At 46.7% G+C, this 22,285-nt stretch overlaps 2 protein-coding genes across 2 annotated transcripts in view; one reads left to right on the top strand and one right to left on the bottom strand.

Moving 5' to 3' along the window:
- The window catches only part of frem3 (Fras1 related extracellular matrix 3), a 36,044-nt gene extending 23,458 nt beyond the window's left edge, over window positions 1-12,586 (top strand). Inside the window, exons 7-24 of the mRNA XM_023799146.2 lie at window positions 1,960-2,109; window positions 2,309-2,518; window positions 3,523-3,720; window positions 3,819-3,983; window positions 4,183-4,365; window positions 4,493-4,623; window positions 4,963-5,121; window positions 5,273-5,576; window positions 6,017-6,148; window positions 6,237-6,568; window positions 7,044-7,236; window positions 7,865-7,969; window positions 8,500-8,627; window positions 9,082-9,216; window positions 9,778-9,904; window positions 10,022-10,209; window positions 10,533-10,679; window positions 10,941-12,586. Of these exons, the coding sequence (XP_023654914.2) occupies window positions 1,960-2,109; window positions 2,309-2,518; window positions 3,523-3,720; window positions 3,819-3,983; window positions 4,183-4,365; window positions 4,493-4,623; window positions 4,963-5,121; window positions 5,273-5,576; window positions 6,017-6,148; window positions 6,237-6,568; window positions 7,044-7,236; window positions 7,865-7,969; window positions 8,500-8,627; window positions 9,082-9,216; window positions 9,778-9,904; window positions 10,022-10,209; window positions 10,533-10,679; window positions 10,941-11,471 (3,518 nt within the window). The 3' untranslated portion in view covers window positions 11,472-12,586. The remainder of the gene's footprint in view (window positions 1-1,959; window positions 2,110-2,308; window positions 2,519-3,522; window positions 3,721-3,818; window positions 3,984-4,182; window positions 4,366-4,492; window positions 4,624-4,962; window positions 5,122-5,272; window positions 5,577-6,016; window positions 6,149-6,236; window positions 6,569-7,043; window positions 7,237-7,864; window positions 7,970-8,499; window positions 8,628-9,081; window positions 9,217-9,777; window positions 9,905-10,021; window positions 10,210-10,532; window positions 10,680-10,940) is intronic.
- A 93-nt stretch (window positions 12,587-12,679) lies between these two features.
- Window positions 12,680-21,823, bottom strand: smarca5 (SNF2 related chromatin remodeling ATPase 5). Its single transcript, XM_023799147.2, has 24 exons — window positions 21,488-21,823; window positions 19,960-20,046; window positions 19,564-19,730; window positions 19,340-19,440; window positions 19,127-19,227; window positions 18,825-19,004; window positions 17,994-18,149; window positions 17,666-17,797; window positions 17,340-17,408; window positions 17,112-17,221; window positions 16,700-16,926; window positions 16,433-16,554; window positions 16,180-16,332; window positions 15,936-16,068; window positions 15,617-15,765; window positions 15,404-15,523; window positions 15,210-15,317; window positions 15,011-15,124; window positions 14,531-14,653; window positions 14,278-14,410; window positions 14,053-14,171; window positions 13,669-13,881; window positions 13,462-13,572; window positions 12,680-13,328 (listed from the first exon to the last, which is right to left on the bottom strand). The coding sequence occupies exons 1-24, from the start codon at window positions 21,569-21,571 to the stop codon at window positions 13,263-13,265; spliced, it is 3,078 nt and encodes a 1,025-aa protein (XP_023654915.2). The 5' UTR covers window positions 21,572-21,823; the 3' UTR covers window positions 12,680-13,262.
- Window positions 21,824-22,285: the final 462 nt, after the last annotated feature.

The raw sequence follows: 22,285 nt of genomic DNA, 5'->3' as shown, positions 1-22,285 counted from the left end.
TATAAATATGATTCCTCCATTATTTATGACACAATAACCTCTGCCTTTGTCTCTCTTGAAGTTTGTCCCTCATCCCTTTCCTTCCCTCATAAATATATATTCATTCTGTTGAAGGTCGACATTAATTTATATTTCCTGTCTGGGGAGAGGGACATTGCTAAAAGCAGACACACTAATGAGTATGTACTTCAAATAAGCCAGTGATTACTGAGCATGAAAGACTACTTTACAGACTTGTTCATTCATAAAATGGACAGTCTTTCGGGAACAGAATGACAAGGCATCTGTATTGGGTTACTCTGCCAAATGAGTAACGTCCTCTAGTAACACGCTACAGGTGACAGCTCTCCTTGGCAAAAAAAAAGAAGAAAAAAAAAGAACGACGATTGATTGCGATCTGAATGCAAATGTCATTACTGTCAGTTGACAAATTGCCAATTTCTTTACAAACCAAATCTGAGTTAAAATGGGGTTAAAACCATGTCGTCCATATAGAAACCCATTCTACAGTGTGAACTTGGAACACGCCCAAAATCTGCCTCAGAATTTTGGCCATATTTGTTTCCCAGGAGAGTGAACCACTGACATCTGCACAGATCTATTAAGCTCTAGACTGTAGCCTTAGACCATGGTAATTTCTGGAATGTTATCCTCCTTCTGGGAGGAAGGACGGGGTGACAGACAGAAACAACGTCATACTGATCATACAGAATAACCTTCTGCTTCCCAGAAAGTCCTGCAGTATCCTAAATTTTGTGAAGATTAATGTCATTACCTCAGATTTCTGGTAAAGAATGGGCACCTCATTCTTCCCCTGCCAACATCTAACAGCAAATCTTAGATGTGCCAGGGCGTGGCTGGCACCTGAGCTACGTATCATCTGGCTGGTTTTCTCTTTGATGCCCAGCCTCAGCATGTTAGTCTCAGGCCTGCTGTGTGATCCAGGCGTGTCGTCATTGTCAGACAGGAAGCTGAATAGTTTGACACAGCCTTGTGAAACAAGCAAACAAGAAGGGCACAGTCTAACGGCACACTAGATTCATGTTCCCAAACACAGCCCAAGTTGATGTGGGTGGAATTCGTGCCACGCACCAATTCTTTTGTAGCTAGAATTCTTGGTTGGTCTTGGGGGTGCCTGGCCATGGATGGCTGGGACTTTGTGACAAGTTGGCTTGTCATTGACACTGAATGAGCCCACAGGCTTCAGGCTGCCCAGCAAGGGCCTTGGCCTGCCGTGTGCCCAGCGTGGTGCCCTTCACTTCTTGCTGACTCGCCTTTTTCACCAAAGTAGTCTGGGAGCATAACTGCCTCGTTTCACTCGTGGGCGATCAAAGCAATCCGAGGTTCAGGAGCCTTCGGGGACATTGTCCATGATTCTGTGCCTTTAGCCCTGAGGCGGAGAATGAAAGTTTTACAGATAACTGGCGTACGATGTGCTGCTTGAAACCCAGTAGGGTCAAGGGCAGTTTGAGTGGGAGTAGCTTGTGAACTGTGCTACGACAGTGACTTTATAAGCTACTTTTGTTCCACTTCCATCCCTATTATTAGTGTATGTGCCAGCAGACAAAAATACCCTTCAGGAAGGCCTGAATAAGACTTGCCATTTTTATAATTACAAGTGATACTGGGGCCATTTCAACATGTGCTTTGTTTGTAGTTTCCCACTCCCCGTGGTAATCAAAGACACATCGACATAATCAGCATGGTGTGTCCTTAAGTGCCCTCTTCAATGGCACCTGTCCAGGAGCCACCAGGACATGAGGGTAGTAATTGCTGGTTCCTGGACTGGCACAGCTTAGTTACACAACTGCAGCAGGTGACGACATAGATAGAGCGTAAACAGAGGCCGGAAGCGCAAAAGCCATTAACACACCACACATTTACTACTTCAGCTCTAGGTTTACTTGGTTTATAGATAGAGTGCAAGAATTAATACTTTTCATCTTGTCTTTGTGACAGAGCCCTCTCTCTACTTCGGAGAACCCGAGTACTCAGTGGACGAGAGCGCCGGCTACGTGGAGGTCCAAGTGTGGAGGACAGGGACCGATCTGTCCAAGACTGCCACGGTCACAGTGCGCTCCAGGAAAACCGAACAGCTATCAGCTGAGGGTAAGAGGGCAATGGGGGCAACAATGACTCCGATCTGACCTGTTAGTCAGTTGCTTTTATTATTGTTTTTTCTTGTTTTAAATGTTACGTAATTATTAGCTGAAGGAACTCGTGTCCAGAACTTCTGCCCTGCTAGGTTTTGAACCCGGATAGCAGGCAGAGAGTTCCTTGACCCTCATATCACCTGTTTTACCGGCAGCTGGAGTTGACTACGTGGGCATCAGTAGGAATCTGGATTTTGCCTCCGGCGTGACCATGCAGACATTCCGTGTGACCATCCTGGACGACTTGGGCCAGCCGATCGTGGAGGGACCCGAGACGTTTGAGCTGGTGCTGCGTATGCCAATGAATGCTGTGTTGGGAGAGCCCAGTCGCACCACTATTACCATCAATGACACGGTTTCTGACTGTGAGTGTTCGTGATGGGAGGGACTGTGCTGGGTTTATTCATGACAAAGACACCACACAGCCTCATATATCATGAGAAATATTATAAAAGTAATAGCAAGGTGGCTCAGTAGGTATTACTACAGACACACACCTTGAAGGTTGTGGTTCTGAATGTCACCCAACTCCATACAGTGCCAGTCAAAAGTTTGGACACACCAAGCTGCCTACAAAGGAGAGTGGTATTGTCGTATCACATGACCAGGCCACCTGACCTAAATGCAGTAAAAATGATTTTGGTGGAGTTTGACCAGAGAGTGAAGGAAAAGCAACCAACGAGTGCTCTGAATAGATGTGGGATCTTCTTCAGGACAGCTGGAAAAACATTCTAAGAGTCCTCATGAAACTGGGGTAGAGGAGAATGTGGGATCAGCCAGTCCACGGAGCAATTGGGGTTAAGTGCCTTGCTCAAGGGCCCAGTGGTGGTATCACAGGACCATGGGATTTGAACCGGCAACCCTATGAGTTCCAACACACAGAGCTGCCCACCCCACCCAACAAATTTTATTTTTTTTAATGCCTTTTTGGTCAGTGTATAATTCCATAATTATTGCAAAATGTAGTGAACAGTACACATAAACCTTCATATGGGTAGGTGTGTCCAAACTTTTGACTGGCACAGTATGTGTGGAGTTTCCATGGGTTTGCTCCAGGTACTCACTCTCTGTCTGAATATGTGCATTCAACCAAATATCGACCTAATTCACTGTGGTGTGATTTGTGTGGGAATTGGTGCCCTGTGATGGCGTACCCTAGGCTGGGATAGGCTCCAAGTTCACCACAACCAGCCAGATAAGTGGCAGGAAAGATGAGCAGAAAAAAATAAGATGCATCATATATCATACAACGGGCAAGCAAAATGTAGATTTGTTATATAAGATGGTTGGGATGTTTATTGATGCTGAGAGACGTCAGGAATCTTGGCTGAGCATGGTACACACTCATTAGCATTTTGCTCTGCGTCAGTGCCCAAGGTACAATTCAAAGACCTCATGTATCGGGTGGACGAGGCAGATGGGAAGGTCCGTGCCATGTTGTACCGCAGTGGAGACCTTAGCCACAAGTCCACAGTGAGGTGCTATACCCGCCAGGGCTCTGCACAGGTGATGATGGACTATGAGGAGCGGCCCAACACTGACAGCTCCATCATCACCTTCCTGCCAGGTAACCTCCTACCCAACTGTCCCTCAGAGTTACTGTTTGCATGCCTTAAAAGATCAAGAGGCCCTCTTTGACCTCAACTCTTTGCCTTGGGCTCACAGGAGAGAGCGAGAAGCCATGTACAGTGACGTTGGTAGACGACTCGATATATGAGGAAGAGGAGGAGTTCCGCCTGGTGCTTGGGACGCCACGAAGCGAGTCGTCATACGGCGCTTCGCTGGGAGAGCAGAAGGAGGCAGAAGTCAAGATAACGGATGAGAAAGACAGTGAGTGCTTTGCTGAGTCTTTTCCATGGTACCTTGGCTTCTGGTGGGTGTGTGTGTTTCTGAATGACTTATTGTTGCAGGTTAGTCCTGGTAGGGTTTAAAATGAGGTATGTCTGGTAGGTCTATCTAGGACTGTTTTCCCAGACCTCTACAAGACCGATCCCTAGGACCATTGCTCTCTTCCCTCACCCCTCCACAGAGCCCATCATCCAGTTCTCAGAGATCAAGTACAGCATTCGGGAGCCGCAGATCCCAGGGCAGAAGGCTGTTGTGAAAATCCCCGTCTTGCGTCTGGGAGACACCTCAAAGGTGTCTTTGGTGCGGGTCCACACAAAGGATGGCTCAGCCACATCAGGAGAGGACTACAACCCCCTATCAGAGGGTAAATTCCGGGATGTTTAATAGACATTCTCAGCTATGGCTTTGTCTTGAAGAATCCTTGTACTGCTGGTTTCCAAGCCTTGCATGTTTATGGGCTGTGGCAAAACTGTGTCTTGTTCCCATGTCAGATGTGGAGTTTAAGGAGGGTGAGAAGGAGCATATCGTGGAGGTGCAGATCCTGTATGATGGCCAGAGGGAGATGAGGGAGGCTTTCACCGTGCACATGAAGCCCGATGAGTACATGGTGGCTGAGATACAGGTGAGGGCAGCAGGTTTAGACCTTCCCGTCTACCAACTAACCCAGAAGGGGTCTATGAGGATTAAATCCCAACCTTGGAGTTTTAGCCAAAAAGCCTCAAGAGCCTGAATACTGGCAGTGAAAACAACAAGACAGCTGCTGCCTTTGAGCCACACTGCATCCAGAAAACAGCTGGAACTTTGCTTTCAAAATTCATACCACACATTTGCTTCTTAGTGTGCTGCCTGGCCTAAAAACTACTCAATGTTTCTATCCTCTGCATCTCTTCCCAACTTGACCCTAGTGTCCCTAAATACCTAGTGGGTAGTTGTCTTAACCCATGAATGGCCTCGTCCTCAGATGAGCAAAGCCATCGTGTACATTGAGGAGGTTGACAGTGTGGCGGACGTCACCTTCCCCGCCGTGCCCCAAGTGGTGTCCCTGCTCACGTATGATGACACAGCACGTGCTAAGGACAACCCACACCCCGCTACTGGCTACCCCGTTGTCTGCGTGACGGTAAGGTTCTCACACACATCTCACACACGACACCAAAGTTTGTCTCACCTCCAAGACCTTCTGCTCCCAATCTTACTACAAGGTGAAATGATATAACAATAATAATAATAGTACTGCCTCCTACCTTGACCCTCCAAATCTCAACCCCAAGGCCTGCAACCCCAAGTACTTTGACTTTGACAAGACGGGCTCCATCTGTTCAGCGGAGAACATCAACGACACGCTGACACAGTACCGCTGGTTGGTGAGCGCGCCAAGTGAGGCCGACGGCGTCACCAGCCCCATGCGCGAGGTCGACACCAACACATTCTTCACCAACACCAAGTCCATTACGCTGGACTCCATCTACTTCCAGCCAGGCTCACGTGTACAGTGCGCTGCACGGGCCTACAATGCCAACGGTGACGCCGGGCTGGAGCTCAGTAGCCCTGTAGTAGTGATCAGCAGGGAGGAGGGTGAGTGTACCTATCTGAGAGCCAGTCACATTGTTTTCCTCTATATTAGGGTGACCGGATAATCCATGTCAGGAATTTCACTGAAGCTCTTACTGTGTGCTGATTAGCCAGTCTCCTGTAAACATGCATGTGTCACTAATGTTAATATGAAACAGCTGGATGAGTCTTTCAATCAAGGAAACAAACCAATCGAAGTGCAAGAACTGAACTGTTTAGCCAAACATAGGAGCCTTTCAGTTTTAAAGTGGTTTGTAAAACTTGAAGTAGCTCAAAGTGTCCTCCCTGACATGGATTATCTGGTCACCCTACCTACATCCTTAATAATCTGGATTAATGCTTTTTCCACCTCAGTCCTTTCATATCGCATATGTTGAAGTCAACATTCAGTCAACGATCTTTAAACATTTCAGTAAGTTGGGTGTTGTCATCTTCTCATATAGGTCTTTGTCAGCCTCGTATCCCGGGAACAGTGGGGGCAGAACCCTTCTCAGCCAAGATTCGCTACACGGGGTCCGATGATCCAGACTTCCCCAACCTCATCAAGCTGACGGTCACTATGCCACACATGGACGGTAAACAGCCCCATCTGCAGCAACTGCTGCATCAGCAACATGTGCGAATGTTGCACATGGTCGCTAAGCAGGCTTTATTTACCCCCAGGCATGTTACCAGTGATCTCCACTCGACCTCTATCCAATTTTGAGTTGACTCTGAGCCCCGACGGGACTCGCGTGGGCAACCATCGCTGCTCCAACCTGCTGGATTACAATGAGGTCCAGACTCGCTACGGCTTCATCACCGATGGCACCAAGAACCCGGAGATCATTGGCGAGACGGCGCCATACCAGTACAGTGCAGGGATGCGGAGCACCAACTCGCTGCGGTTCTACCGCAACCTGAACCTGGAGGCCTGCCTTTGGGAGTTTCACAGCTATTACGACATGTCTGAGCTGCTGGGCGACTGCGGAGGGTCGATTGGCACAGATGGCCAGGTACCTTTCTGGGCAACTTATAATATCATGGGAAATTGTATAAAACAGGGACTCCTGCCAAGTTCATATTATTTAAAGCTGCCTCCTTAAAAGATGTTCATTTGATATTATGACTATTCACAGCACCACGGTAAATCTGTATGTGACTGTGATATAGATGTTACATTTTTATTTAGTCTGTACAAAACAGCCGTAGCAAACTATTTGTGCCTCTATTTAAGCAATTTTGGTTTAAAAGTTCTTTTAGGATCACAAGATTTGAGTCCAGTTTCTTAACCAATAGAACATCTGCTTTCCAATGTCTTTGAGTGCTTGAGTAGTAGCTCTCAATGCAGATGTTATGCTAACAGCTATCTAGACAGCGACTAATCATGGTGGTCTCTAGCTGTCTGTGGAACGGCCCAGTGCCTGTCTCTCCATTAAAACCCAGATAATTTCTAAAAATGGTGTCTGTCTCTATTGGTCCCCCATGCAGGTCCTGAACCTGGTGCAGTCCTATGTCACCTTGCGCGTGCCCCTGTTTGTGTCCTATGTCTTCCACTCCCCTGTGGCGGTGGGTGGCTGGCAGCATTTTGACCTGCAATCGGAGCTACGGCTGACCTTTGTGTACGATACCGCCATCTTGTGGCAGGACGGCATCGGCAGCCCCCCAGAGGCTGAGCTACAAGGTGCCCCCCTGCTCTTTGCTGCCCTCTTCTGGCCATGTGTTAAAGTCTTCAAAAAAAATGTTGTATAGTTCTTTTCATAACCTTTTAATTTACTTTTGTTATTTTCTATTACTTTATAAAACCTGTTGCTGATAATTTTGGACTTACGCTGTTGGACCTAGGAGGATGGGCTCCCCCTTTGAGTCTGGTTCCTCCCAAAGTTTACTCCAGCTTGGGAGCATTTCCTTACCACTGTTGCCTATGGCTTGCTCTAGGACAGGGGTGTCAAACTCCAGTCCTGGGGGGCCGGAACCCTGTGTGGCTTAGTTCTTTCCCTGTTCCACCATAAATGATTCAGCTCAAGAGCTGTGTGGTAATTAGCACAATGAGTTGAATCAGGTGTGTTAAATGAGGGGAAACCCAAGAATGTGCAGGGCTCCGGCCCCCCAGCACTGGAGTTGGGCACCCCTGCTTTAGGGGAACTATTGAGCAGAAGCAATATAAAGCACTTAGACAATGTTGTATTCTCAAAATGTGTTACATAAATAAATTTGAATTGAATTTTTTAAAATCCCACTATTGCTAACAGTTCTGTATGAATTCTGCTTGAATTGTCCCCTTTATGTAAAATGGTTCCTTGCCTCCACAGGATCCATGTATCCCACCAGCATGAGGATCAATGAGGAGGGGCGCCTAGTGGTCAACTTCAAGACAGAGGCGCGATTCCGGGGACAGTTTGTCATGTCGCACCCAGGTTTGACGCTACATTCCCTCCAAGCCCTTGTTGGCATGCGGCGTAACCTGGCAACTGTTACTCAGGATACCATTACCAGCCTTTTATGAGCGATGACCCTAAAACCTACTCGGGGTGGAACAGAGAGGTAATGGATTTAACAAAAGTGCCTGGGAAGGAATGAAAAGAGATGGTTGCTTTGGCGTCAGTACAAGAAGAAAAATGGGTATTTGGTTATAGGAACGATCACAACTAGGTATAGGTTTTGAGTTGTGGTTGTGTGTCAGGGCCTGGGGGTTATTCCACGAAGCAGGATTTCTTGCTTAGCCGGATAACTTATCAAATGTAAGGTAGTCTGAGATAGATGGACATTATCTTTGTTCACTTGCATTTAGCCCAGACTACCTTAAATCTGGCAAGTTATCCAGCTAAGCAAGAAATCCTGCTTCATGAAACAGGCCCCTGAAGTCTTTTTGGATTGATAAGAGGTATGAGTTAAGTGAATGTATGCATCCCCTGACCATTACCCCTCGATTCCATACCTGCCTCAGGAACATCCCTGTCGTCCATGGTTATGTCAGTGGACCACCCAGGCCTCACCTTCACGCTGTCACTGGTCAGGACTGAGCCCACCTACAACCAGCCCATGCAACAGTGGAGCTTTGTGTCCGACTTCGCTGTGAGTTCCCGCTGAGGATTTCCCGCTAAACACCTGCAGGGCTTACTTTGCAGAAAATACCTGCCGCTTTGGCTCTTCGCACGTCCTGGGATATTTTCCGTCAAGATCAGTACTTTCTTTTCTTTCATTTCTTTGCCTTCCCTTTCCCCATTTTTGAATTGTTCTGTATAAACGATGCAGGAATGTATTACAACACATCCATGTCAAGCGCCTTGTGAAAAGCTCTATATAAAAATAAGTTGATTTAAATTGAACTGAAAAGATAAAACAGCAAGGCCCCTTTCAGGATTGGAACCAGCGACCTCTAGGAAGTCCGCACCTTTAAAGAGAATGCGTGTAATTAGATTAGGCCTGTGGATTATTTGTGGGACTGCAGCCGCTCCGCGGTCCGGCATAGAGTCCATTAGGGGGTGTAGTGCTTTTGCTAATGAGGCCAGCATGCTTTCTCCTGCAGGTGAGGGACTATTCGGGCACCTACACCGTGAAGCTCATCCCATGCATCGCGGCCCCCAGCCGGGAGTTCAGCATTCCCCCCGTCTGCCACCCCAGGGAGCCCCTCACCTTCGATGTGGACATCCGCTTCCAGCAGGTGAGGGACAAGATCTCCTGCAAAGGGTGTCCATGGGTGTTTATCAATACCAAGAATGCAAAGAACCTACTAGTGTTCTTGTTAACTTTCCTCCCAAGAACAAACATGCAAGAACACGAAGACAGAGAACGTACCAGTTGTGGATTGAGATGATATATACTTGCTGTTCCTCTGTACCTGTATTATTCAAATCCCGGTCCTCGAGGTCCGAGCACTGCTGGTTTTCCAGCCTTCCTTTACCTGTGAGCTAGGTGTGAAGCCTCTGACCAATCAGAATCAGTAATTATTAAACTAACTACCTGGGAGAACTGAAAACAAGGCCTGGATTTGGAATCGAGGTCCAGATTTGAAGAGCCCTGCTCTATGCCCAACTTTTATCATAGTATATAATAAATATGACAACTAATGGAAATGTCCAGCACAAGTGACTAACTATGCCTGATATGACTACATGTGCTTTTTCTTAGAGCCAATGGGTGATAGCAACATGAAACTTGGGAAACACTAAGTTCTTCCACCCTGTTCTGAGTAGGTCTTCAATCTGCCCATCACTATCCCCAGGTCAGCGACCCAGTGGCGGCTGAATTCACCCTCAACACCCAGATGTTCTTGCTGTCCAAGAGGGAGCTGTGGATCTCTGATGGTTCCATGGGCTTCGGGGAGGGTGCGGATGTGGCCTTTTCAGAAGGTACCAAATCTCCCCCTCCGAGCCGTCCAGTGAATTTAACCTCCGACCCTTTTCATATGCAGTACATCTCTATGCCCATAACCCCTACAGTGTCATCAGCTTCTGAATCTCCTCTAGGGTCTCACATCTATGGGCGCGTGATGGTAGACCCTGTGCAGAACTTGGGTGACTCCTTCACGTGCAGTATCGAGAAGGTCTTCCTGTGCACTGGTATCGATGGATACGTCCCCAAATACAACCCCATCAACAAGGAGTATGGCTGTCTGGCTGATGCCCCATCTCTGCTTTACAGATTCAAAATCCTGGTATGCCAGCATGTTCTCAAATTAGTGTGCTCCATCCATCAAATCCCTTTGATCCAGAGCAATGATGAGTCGTAGTTATATACTGTATGTTAAATAGCTCTGTTGTTCACGTACAAGTTACAGTACAGTAATCGGATACAAAGAAATGAAATTTCCTAATTTTTTCCATATAGTCTTTCAGTTTCATAGATAGGAAATTGAGTGAATGAAACTATGTATACAATTAGCTCTGCCACTTATTTGCTGTATGCTGAAACTAGTATCTATTGAGTGTGCTGTACAGTTGGTTGAGTGCCTAGAGCGTGTGTGCATCTCTGCTGTAGGACAAAGCACAGCCAGAGACGCAGGCCACAGTTTTCGGGAACATCCGCTTCGAGGCCTCGCTGGCAGCAGACACTGCAGGTGCTCTCTCGCTGGTCCAGCAGCCCGGCTCAGATGGCTTTACCCTGTCCTCATCGCCGCTCTTCCAGGTGAGGTCCCCAACCACACACTTGCTCGTCGTTGCCCTATGCTCTTTCGCTTCAGGAGGATAGTGAGATCATGGTGAGCTCTTGTATCAACAATGGGTGTGGCTTTTGTGGCGAATTCCTGTAAATACTACAGGTCTCCCAATTCTGTTGTCTATGTAGTGTATTGATTTGTGACAAATACTTCCTTCAATGGGAACTTCAAAAGTTTTCGACAGTAAGCACCAACATTCTGAAACTCTCAACCTCCTGTACACTCTCCAGGTGGCAGCTGGGCGCGAATGGTACATCCACACCATCTACATGGTTCGCTCCAGGGACAATGCTAACCGTGCACTGGGAAAGAGGAGTCTGGAGTACCTCCACAGCGTCTCTGGCGTGGGTCGGAGTCGGAGTCGCCGGGCCTCCCAAGTCGAGGTGGAGACGATCGGTTCGGAGAACAGCCGGGGCACTAACATCCAGCACATCGCTCTTGACCGCGGCGACAGGTTGAGAGTGAACCAGCGCGAGCCCTGGCCGGTCCTCGCGGAGCATCCTGATCGCCCCCTGCTGGACAGCTTTGGGAGGGAGTCTGGCAGTACAGTAGAGCAGCTGCCCATGGTGGTGGGGCTGGCGAGCCTCGTCCTCCTCATCTGCATTGCTGTCCTCGCCGTCGTCCTCCTGCTTTGGTGGAGGCGGCGCCGCACCTCCGAGAAGAAGCTACCACCCTTTTCTTCCTCGTCCTGCTCGGCTTATCAAGGCAGCAGCCACAGCAGCAGAGAGACCATGAGCAGGAGGAACAGCTCCGAGGTGTAACCAGTCCCCCCTCCCCCTCACTGATCCCTCACCCCCCACTTTTGCCCCCTTTCCCCTCTGCTGGCTGCTCAAAGTCCCAGTCATCCTGGTGCCTTCTGGCAATAGCACTGAAGTCACCTCTCTCCACCTTTCAAACGGTGCATAACTACCCCGCGTGCAAGGCCACGAGGAGGACTGTCGGCTTTCAACCAGCGCGTCAATGCATGAAGGGACGCCCTGACCTGGAACACAGGGCTTATTGAACAGCGTTTACTCCCACTGCTACAGGCATAGGCATTAATATGGGCTGGAATCCCCACTACACATCGTAGTGTCATTAGCACATAGACTTGCATTGGTAAATTCGTATATTGAAAATGCTACATCTAAACCTAAACGGCTGCCCTGGTTGCCAAGCGACAAGACGTTTTCCCCAGTAGGTAGGAATGGTTGGCATTTGAAAGCTCAGAAAATGCCTAATCCAAGGTGAAGACGGTTCCCCAAAAGGGACAAAAAAGCATACTGAGGCTCTCTCCAGGTGCAACAATTAAGGTAGTCTCCCTTATCCCCTTGAGCAACAAGCAGCTTTGACAGAACTTTCTGGATGATTTCTTAACACTAGTTTACTTGGTGTTTTTTATATATAGTTCTGTGTAAAAATCGCGTGGTTTTTTTTTCCCTCAGTAAAAAACTGTCAATATGGGCAACTCATTGTACTATTCAGGCTACGCCGTGACAAGGCTTTGGGGTCTCACTTGGAAAGTAGGTGATGTTCACCCCTGCCGGAAGTGTCTGCCCAATTAACCTGTTTTTATAATAATTGTACCCTGCTGCACTTTCAATATACCTGTTCCCACTTCAACAGAACATTGATATGGTGCTACAGAAAGGGATTGTAATGTAATTGTAACCTGTGAGGTGCATTAACAATTCAATGACTTTTATACATTTTTCAGGACTTTTCAAAGGCGATTGTGTGTATCCTAAGTGTGCTACCTATGTACCTATCATAGTAAATGAGTAAAGAAACATTAAGGACATTAGCACACGCTGGTACATATTGAAATATTGTGAACCACACATTGTGCGATGTTCTACTGTTCTCAAAATGCTAAGTAAATGATTTTCCAAAGGAAGTGTGTCGCATGGGTATTTTATAGCTATCAGCAAAGGTGACGGGGGTCAATGCCGGTGTACTTGCATCTCCAAACTTCTCTGATCACACACACTTGAGGAAGGTGATTTTCATTTTTAATAGTCAACACCTGAGCGGGTATTAACAATGGATGATTTTCAGTTTTACACACTTTTTTTTTTCCAGCCAAACATCAGTAATGGTCAATCTTCACCTAGTAACAGTGAATCCACTTATATATAAACATAGACTAATGTCTCTAGCTATGGGTAAACACCCATTTTTGGGGCAGATCTCAAATTTCAACAGATTTACAAAAATTGAAGCCCTATTTTATGTGTACATTTTCTACTCCAATTATAGAGGTAAACACGGCATCTTGGGGGGGGGGGGCGGGGGTGTTTAAAAGCAATGGAATGCAGTAGTTCACCAAAGGTATAAATAAAACGCATTTTAAAAAGTAGCACAATATCCATTAATGTTAGAAAAGGGGGTTTCAAAAAAATAGTTTCTGCACTCGTGCAGTATTTCGGAAGTCACCATAAGACATGTACTACTTGTTCCAGTACGTCAACTGAAGCTGGGGTTTGTACAGTACATAATCACAACCCGTAAAACAAACACAGCACTATCGTCCCTAAAAGCTAGAGACTGGCCGAGTCGTGCCAGGAATCGCTTCATATCTTCAGCTTCTTCCGCCGCCCCCGGCCGTCCGGGGCACCTTCTGCCTTCCGCTTCTGGGCCTGAAAGCAAAGATGCACCTTAAACGTTGCACTTCAGCTCTGATGGGCGTGAAACATGGAAGACGCGCAAGTAAAAAGTCACATTTAACAGTCATGGAGAGCACTATCAGACAGGTGGACTGTGTCAACGTACTGAGGATGTCCGAGGTCCTCGCTTTTTCTTCTCTGCTTTCTCCCTCTCCTCCAGCTCCATGTTCTCTCGCTCTATCAGCGTAATCAAAGTATTGCATCGCCTCTGAAGCTCCTATGCACAAACACACATACATAAACGAATCAGATTTTGTCATCATTAAGGAGTCTGCTTCCATTTTCCGGTGCCTGGCTGCACCCACTCCCTCACCATGGCAGTCCTTGACTTGAGGAACCAATCGAAGCGGAACTGGGGGGAGTTGCGGATGCACTGCCTGAGCTCGTCGTAGACGCTCTCCTTGTCGAAGCCCAGCTTGTGCAGCATGCAGATGAGGAAGCGGTCCTCCTCCTCTGTGTAGTTCTTGCCCTTGTTGGTGCCGTAGGATATCCTCAGCTGGTGGAAGGGTGCCTTGTAGCGCCCAATCTGATAGCGAGAAGAACGAGTTACACAGGCGAGCCTTACACCATGAAGGGCTACATTCAAGTTCTTATGGCCCCAGATGACAAGCCCCCATGCAATCATACGTCGTTTTGGGTTTTAGTAGAATTTAGAACACAAGAACAAAGGACCGCACAGACAGACGTTTCCTTTTACCTTAGAATCCAGAGCTTTTTTAATGCTTATCCTTCTCTGAATCCGGGCCTCTCCACGCTCAATCTGGGCCATGATCTTCTCAATGTCCTGCAGCTCATTGCACCTCTCCCAAAAAACAGCTACACGCACACAGACACGAAGAAACACACAAAACAAAATGTATCCAGCCTGCAATCCTGTCCATTCTTTAATTTTAGCTGAAACGTGAAAGCTTGGGAGTCTTACCGGAATATTCCATGACCTCTTCTGGGGTTTTTCCCTCCACCTCACGAGCGATGTTTTCAATATCATCACGGCCCCACTTCTCATTAGCTTTGATGAACTGATTGAAATCTCGTTTGTTCCAAATAGTAAAACCCTGAGTAGAGAAAAGACATGGGATAAAACAAACATCAGATTGTTGTTTTAATCACCCTGACCAAGACGCCAGTAAGCATATCAGAGTGCTGTGGTGTCCCACAGGGGTTGTGATGGTTACCTGTGACAGGAGACCCTCCTTCTCCTCCAGCTCCTCCTCAGTCAACGGTTCTGCTTCATCAATCTTGCTCTGTTCTTCCTTCTGGACCTGTGCTGAATTGGGCAAGTCAGGGTTTCGGGGGACCTGGTGGAAAAACAGCACATCATTAAATTGATGAACCCCCCCCAAGAAGATATAAATATAATTGAGCCAATGAAAAGGTGAAGATACACAGGGCAACTTTATGAGCAATATTGCTGACCAGTGCTGCTCCGGCACTTTCTCATTAATATTGGGCAAGAAATTTCGATTTGAAAAACCTTAACTGGCAGTGGGCAAGTTTTTCTGATCATCCAGATTCAGATGAGATGCCTTTCGCCTCACCTGGTGGGCAACTGCCCAGCGGCTTCGCTCAAGAATTTGCCCTGTGTATCATCACCTAGAGACATTCAGGATTAATGTCAGGATTAACAAGGTCTGTTACGATTTCCAACACAGCACCTTGTAGCCAATGGTTTTTCTGTAGAACAAGATCTCCTTCTCCAGCAGCTCAAAAAGACGAGGTGGGAAGAACTGGAAGTCTTGAACATTGGGCTGTTTTGGAGGACGAGGGGCCTGCAGAAGTAAAAGAAGTTTAGCGATGTCAGCCAGCTTCACTTACCCTCATACAGTAGACCTCAAACCCCGAGCTCTGACTCACCTTCGGAACCTTGGGCTCACTAACACGCAAAGCCTCCCTGAAGTACGCATCTACCGCATAATTGGCTTTGCGTTCTCTCTTTGGGGGCTCAATCCAGTTGGTGATGACCTGTAACAGTACATTTCAAAATGAGCACAAAATTCCAGACATTTCTGAAAGTCTTGGATAGTTCAGGCACCAAACTGTTATTTTACCTTCTTCTTCTCTCTGTAGTCCTCCCCTTCAAAGTTGTACACACTGTTGTCTGTGTCCATGGTAAAGTTCCTCAGAGAGTTTTCACCCATTGTGGACAGCTTCTGTTTCATCTCCATGGTCTACGAGGCAGAATCACAATGAGCCATTATAACAATAGGCAAGACGGAGCCATAATGGCGCCACAAACTATCCAAAATGGGCTCAAAATGAACCTTCTTCTCCCCTCTCTCCAGTATCGCATCAATGTCCTCGTCTGTGATCTCGCTCTCCTTGGACGCGAACACGTGTGTGGCTCCATGGCGAATTATAGACAGCATCTCATCCTTGCCTAGCTTGTTCAGGTTCTGGTCCACTAGCCGGCCTGCAAATCGGAGACGAAGTCAACTTCAGCAAGTCATTCACAACTAAAGGTTTACCAGGCCCTTGTTGAACTACTTTCATCTGTCATTTATCAGTATAATTAAAAAATATGTTCTCAAATGTTTTAGCTATAGTTTATGCAATTATGAGATTGATCAAATTGATGGTCACCTTGCTGAATGACTATTGAGTCCAGACGAAGCTTCATCTCTGCCCTTTCTACAATCCTCTCCTCCACGGTGTTCTCTGTGATGAAGCGGAATACCCGGACCTGCTTCTTCTGACCAATCCTGTGTGCTCGGTCCTGACAAGAGCAATTACGTCGGTGAGACAGATCACAAGCTGATGCCAAGACCTGAACCTTCTTTGTGCCGCTCGACTAAAGTCAGGTACAGAACAATGAAAACAAACTAACCATCGCCTGGAGATCTACTTGGGGATTCCAGTCCGAGTCGTAAATGATGACCACATCGGCGGTGGCTAGGTTGATACCGAGGCCCCCAGCGCGTGTGCTCAACATGAAGAGGAATTTTGGACTGTTGGGTTCATTGAAGGTGTTGATGGAGCTCTATGGGGGCAGGGGGTGGGTGGTGAAATAACATGAATGAGACTTCTCAATGCAGTAAGCATCCCACTATGTAAGAGCTAATCCAAGGGCGGCAACATGCCTCTCTCTCCTCGTGAGCAGTCTGCCCGTCGAGGCGGCAATAGCCATAGTTTCTCCACATGCAGTAGTCCTCCAGGATGTCCAGCATCCTGGTCATCTGGCTAAAGATCAGCACTCGGGACCCTAAATGGGGGAGAGGGTGCATAAATGAACAATTAAGATACCAACTAATGACTTCACACAACAGAAGAACATAAGGGATGCACAGGCAGCCATGACAACCGAGGGACACGGATGGGCAAGGATGGACACGTTGAGGTCTCCCAACCTTGCTCCTTCAGCTTGGGCAACAGTTTGTCAAGCACAGCCATCTTGCCACTGTTGACGACTAGGTGCAGGTCTGTGGTGTAGGGAGGGCCAGGCTCAGCTCCGTCAAACAAATACGAGTGGTTGCAGCACTTGCGAAGCTGCATCAGGATGTTGAGGAGCCGCATCTTGTCCATCTTGCCAGCGGAGTTCAAAATGTCAATGTCTTTCATCAGAATCTTGGTGTACCTGAAAGTTGAGGAGGAAGGAGACAAACCATGACTTCTCCCCACAGAGGTCTGAGAGAAGCAAAGTGGGACACCATGTACGTGCAGACATGCTGCAGACATAGAGCTCACTGCGTAGCTCTTTCAAGGCCTTACACCGAAGTACATCATCACCCGTCGTCCATGAACACCAAGCAGGGTACTCACCACTCCCGCTGCATTTTACTGAGGCCCACATACATCTTCACCTCTTTTTTTGGCAAGAGGGTCTTCTCCACATCAGCTTTGATACGTCGAAGCAGGAAGGGGCGCAGAACCTAGTTCGTCATGAGGGATGGGGGAAAAAAAATAAAATAAATGAGGCCAGTCATTCAAGGTACACAGTCCCGAATAATGAGTGGAAAGAAAATGTAGAACAAGCAGTATCCAACTTACGATATGCAAACGTTCCACTAGTTTCTGGTCTCCAAGGCAGTTATTAGTGTCAAACCAAGAATCAAAATCCTTTAAAAAAATAAATAAAATAAAAAAAAGGTTAGCCCAGTTAAAACTAAAATGCATGAATTTATTTTTTATATATATATATATATATATATATGTATGATGTACCTGTACTGCAAACTTATCTGTACTTATAACCAAATAATTTCCTGCATTAAATCATTCTGAATGGCTGGCCAGTTTCTTAATACTACTTATTCTTGAAAATAGCATATCTCAGACATTAAACACACACTGTTCTACAATATCAGAGCTCTTACTTCCGAGGAGTTGAACACATCTGGAAGGAGGAAGTTCAGCAGAGCCCAGAGTTCATGCAAGTTGTTCTGCAGTGGGGTTCCAGTCAGCAGCAGCCGATTGGTCGTCTTAAATTCTCTCACAATCTCCGAGAGCTTTAAATGAAATGCCAAACGTTTGCTTAAACCAAAACACAAGTCGCACATGGACAAACTGAGGAGTGTTATCAGGCTCATCTCCGTGTCGAGTTCTTAACAACGTGGGACAGAATGCAATAGATCAAATGTGAATAACCAACAGCACACAAATGGCAGTTTAGATGGGGTCGGTTATAAATAGCAGAAATCCCACCTTTGACTTCTCATTCTTGATCCTGTGAGCCTCGTCAATGACCAGGTACCTCCAGTTAAACCTTTTGAACACCGCCTTCTCCCTGATCAGCATCTCGTAGGAGGTCACGCACACGTCCCACTCTCCCGGCAGGAGCACGTCTCGTATGAATGCAGTCTGGCAACAATGAAAGGGCACCGTCATTCTATTTCATAATGTCGACCAAATTCATTTACTAAAGGTCAGGCTGTTGGCGCAAAAAACAGCACCGACAATGGGCTGTGGAAAAACTCCTGTTCAGAGGTCAACAGTAAATATAAATCACAGAATCAAAGCATTAATATTTAAAAACTACCTTTTGCATGAGAATTTGAATTTCACATAGTAGAAGTACATACAGAAAACAGGACTCATCACAGGGCGCGCACGCACACACAATTCACACCTATGGACAATTTGGTAACTCAATTTACTTTAGCATGCTTTTGGACTGAGGGGGGAGCAGAGAACCTGGAGGAAACCCCACAATGACACGGGGAGAATGTGCAAACTCCACAGACAAGGAGCCAGGGCAAAGACTTGAAGCCAGGTCTCCGATGCGTGAGGTAACAATGTCGCCATGCCACCCATCCAAGTACCAACTGAACAAATTAACATTCTCAATAAACTAGGATTTCACTTGACATACCATCAATGCCAGCAGTCTTCAATAAATCAAAAAAACAGCACATGCAAGAGCTCACCAAAGCCTGGAGCTATTTAAAAAAATCTCACAGAAAAGCTTGACAACGAGAACTAAACAGAAAAGGAGCAAAGCCGGATGCTTCATTACGAGAGACCCCAACTGCTCACCCTTTCTTCCCTGCCACCAATGAGGCAGACGGCACGGAGGGACGGCACCCAGCGCTTGAACTCATTCATCCAGTTGCACAGCGTGGATTTAGGGACCAGCACCATGTGGGGCCCTGGAATGTTCCGGTAATGCTTCATGTAACCGAGCAGGGAGATGGTCTGCAGAGTCTTACCCAAACCCTGAGTGAGAGAAGGACCATCACAGATGGAAATACACATTTAAAACTGCCACAACTTAAATCTCAGCATTGGCAGCACATAAACTGACTGAACAGTGTCGATATCCCAACACTGACACGCACCATTTCATCAGCAAGGATCCCGTTAATTCCATTCTCGTAGAGGGAAATCAGCCAGTTTAACCCACGGACCTGGTAGTCCCTCAGTTTCCCAGATTTTACATCTGTAGAAAGAAAAACCCACCAGGTCAATATGCATGAGGTGGTGACACCCGGAAGACAACCTGAAGGCTGATTCCCCATCTGATCACTGGGAATTAATGTGCAACTACTCACAGGAGGGGGATTCGTCAAAACGGGTGCAGATGTTGGTGACCTTGCTGTTCTCATTCAGGAGCTCCTCATCCTCTTCCTGCTCCGTGCGACGATGACGGTTGCTACAAGGCGGATTAATTAACTGCTGTTTCAACAAGGTAGGAACCTCCCAGGAGATTGCTGAAGTTGCAGCTAAGGATGTGATCCGATTCTGAAGCCTGGCCACATACACATGGTATACTTACTCTCCCGCCGACAGGAGGTTCTGTTTCTCATCCTTCTTGATCCGTGGACGACCTGGTTTCATCTTCAAAGGGGAGGTTGGAGTTTTCTGGGCCGCAGGCTGAATGAAGTGAGCAAACACTTCCGTCTGCTTCAGCAGGTACTCAAATCTGTTGGTCCGATCTGTTTGCTGAAAAACAGACAAGTAAATCATCACACTGACATCTGCAATGGCACTGAACTACACACAAATTCAGCAATTTAAATACATCCAAAGCAAAATTCACTAACTCTTTAAAGGACAACACTTTATATATAATATTAAATACTCATGAGAATTAAATTTACATTCTGAATCCAACCAGCAAAACAAATAAAGGTCAGATCATTTCAGGTACCAGAATTACACTATTTATTACCATTTTCTCTTCATAGCCTGGAAGACTTTTGGTCTCTTGTCCGGAAGGAAAAAACTCCTCACCGTAACTCTTTCCAGGCTCTTCATCCTTAAAAACAAATTTGCAATCCCTTTTAAAAAACAAAGCATCACTTTGGATACACTGAGGATAGTGTGTGTGTGTGTGTGTATGTGTATATATATATATATATATATATATATATATATATATATATATATATATATATATATATATATATATATATATATATATATATGTATATGTGTGTGTGTGTGTGTGTATGTATGTATACACACACACACACCATGAGGTGTGTTCTAGATGTTTTTATCCAAAGCACCGAATGAACACTTAAAACGTGTCAGACACTTCAATCAAAAAGTGCTGCAAAGCAGACAGCACCCAGGGCGACATAACCATCCAAAACTACTAAGTGGTAAGAAGGCAAACTCTACAAAGCTTAGAAGAAACGGCAGTGTCTGTGGAGTTTCAGTTTAGGGTGCGTAGTCAAAATCATTAGACATGGTCTACAAGAAATACGTGGCGGGATATTACCGCTGTGTATACAAAACCTAGCAACGAGTTTGAAGACGCCATTGTACAGGTGGGGAAGGCAAAATGTGACATCGGACTCGGATTAATAAGGTGATTACCCGGCAGTGGTTAAAATTTACTAGAAAGCCTGCATATTCTGACCAGCGGAAGCGTCCATTTAGACAAGGGGGCGGGCTGCCGGTGACGTGTTTCTGCTTTCGTTACCCATGTGCGTCCGCACAAATAAAGGAATTAACGTCTTCACACAAAACAATCACATCGCTTCGATACAAATTCTTAGATAAACGGTTGCTGAGAGTTAAAGGAAAAGACAGGGAAAGGCATGTGGGGTTAATTCTGCGGGAAAGCGGATGTTTCGATCTGCCCGTAAGTGGCCATTCATTCCCGCTTCTCCCAGGTGTTCCTGCGATTACAGGCCACTCTCCGCTCTCAGTCCTTCACACAGCAGGCTAAAGTGGCGCTAGCCTAGCCTTGAAACCTGTTAACTACACGCGGTCTGTTAGCCAAGCGGCGGCCAGCTAATGGTGAGCTCGCAAAAAGACAGTTTGGGTAATGAATGGAGGCATAATCCTACTGGCCGATGGTCACGCAAAGGCAGCATTAAGCGCCTACCGGGCATCCTCACCGAGTACCACCCCAATCGAGAGTAAGCGCGCAATTCCCGCTAGCCAGACCCGCCAGAGTCTGCTAGTTTTACCCGGAGAGACTAACTACACTCCATCACCTCGTCTAGGCGCGGGGTAGGAGCCCAGCCACGGGCTGAATGTGTGCGGACTAACGGAGCAGTAACTCGTCTGGCTGGGTTAGCTGCTAGCGGCAACTAGCCCGGAGTTAAACAAAAGTTTGACTCCTCGGCTAAACGTCAAATTCGGCGGTGGGCCGACCGCTTTCGCTGGCTAACGGGGATATACTCATACCAAAGAGAACCCCCCCGGGTGAAAGGTGGATAATTTTCGACTAGTTTAATGCTTACCCCTTCCTCTTCTTCTCCCTCAGGCTCGTTCTGCTCTACCCGCGGCTCCGGCTGCTCTGGCAGGTTGGTCTCAGTATCCGACATTGTCAGCTATTTCGTCTTCCTCCTTTCGTCTCTTCCAAATAGGTGTATGTATATGTGTGTGTATATATATCTCTACGCGACCCCCAACCTACTTATTTAACACCAGACGTTATTTTTAACGATAAAGTCGATAGACAGTACAGGTAAAAGTACTCAGAGCAAGGATTTTATCCAGTACGCCGCGGAGAGCAGAACTCCACAACGCCGCCACACGGTTTCGGCGGAGTACCCGGCTTTCTTTCGCCCCCGACGTCACTGTGGTCCCGTGACGAAATATCGCGAGAGTTTGTGGTACCTCCACTGGCGGGTTTCTTGTGAGTTCCCACAGACTAGGAAGCGGGTTTTCGAGGGAAATGGTTTTTGTTTGGCTCGCACTGAAGCCACAATGAAGTTCTTACTGGTGGACGGTCAGGATTCACCAACGACATTCGCCTGAAACTATAGTTAAAATGTAATTACAAGAACACTTTTCAAACGCCACCTTGTGACCTTACGTGTTAGAACAACTCCTCTGTCCAGTCCAGTCACACACGTATATTTTCAGTCTATCCGCCATCTGGAGTACAAAAAAAACACATTTATCTCAGAATTCTGAATTAAACCGAAATAGCTTAATAAATAATTTAATAGCTTTCGACTCAAGTCAAAATTCTGATTCCCCCCCCCTCCCCTCACAATTTGTACTGTATTTCACATTATTCGGAGCTACTTTCT

Source organism: Paramormyrops kingsleyae, chromosome 25 (assembly GCF_048594095.1).
Source record: "Paramormyrops kingsleyae isolate MSU_618 chromosome 25, PKINGS_0.4, whole genome shotgun sequence".
In the NCBI taxonomy this organism is placed as follows: domain Eukaryota; kingdom Metazoa; phylum Chordata; class Actinopteri; order Osteoglossiformes; family Mormyridae; genus Paramormyrops; species Paramormyrops kingsleyae.
The sequence above is the reverse complement of the archived record's forward strand: the minus strand, read 5'-3'. Positions and strand labels throughout refer to the sequence as shown.

What these genes read in the sequence shown, in the direction of transcription:
- smarca5 (XM_023799147.2), bottom strand. Translation starts at nt 21,571, where the DNA reads ATGTCGGATACTGAGACCAACCTGCCAGAGCAGCCGGAGCCGCGGGTA. An exon ending in CAGGCTATGAAGAGAAAATG is followed by an intron (nt 19,731 to 19,959) that starts GTAATAAATAGT and finishes TCTGTTTTTCAG; the next exon opens with CAAACAGATCGGACCAACAG. An exon ending in AGTAAAATGCAGCGGGAGTG is followed by an intron (nt 16,927 to 17,111) that starts GTGAGTACCCTG and finishes CTCAACTTTCAG; the next exon opens with GTACACCAAGATTCTGATGA.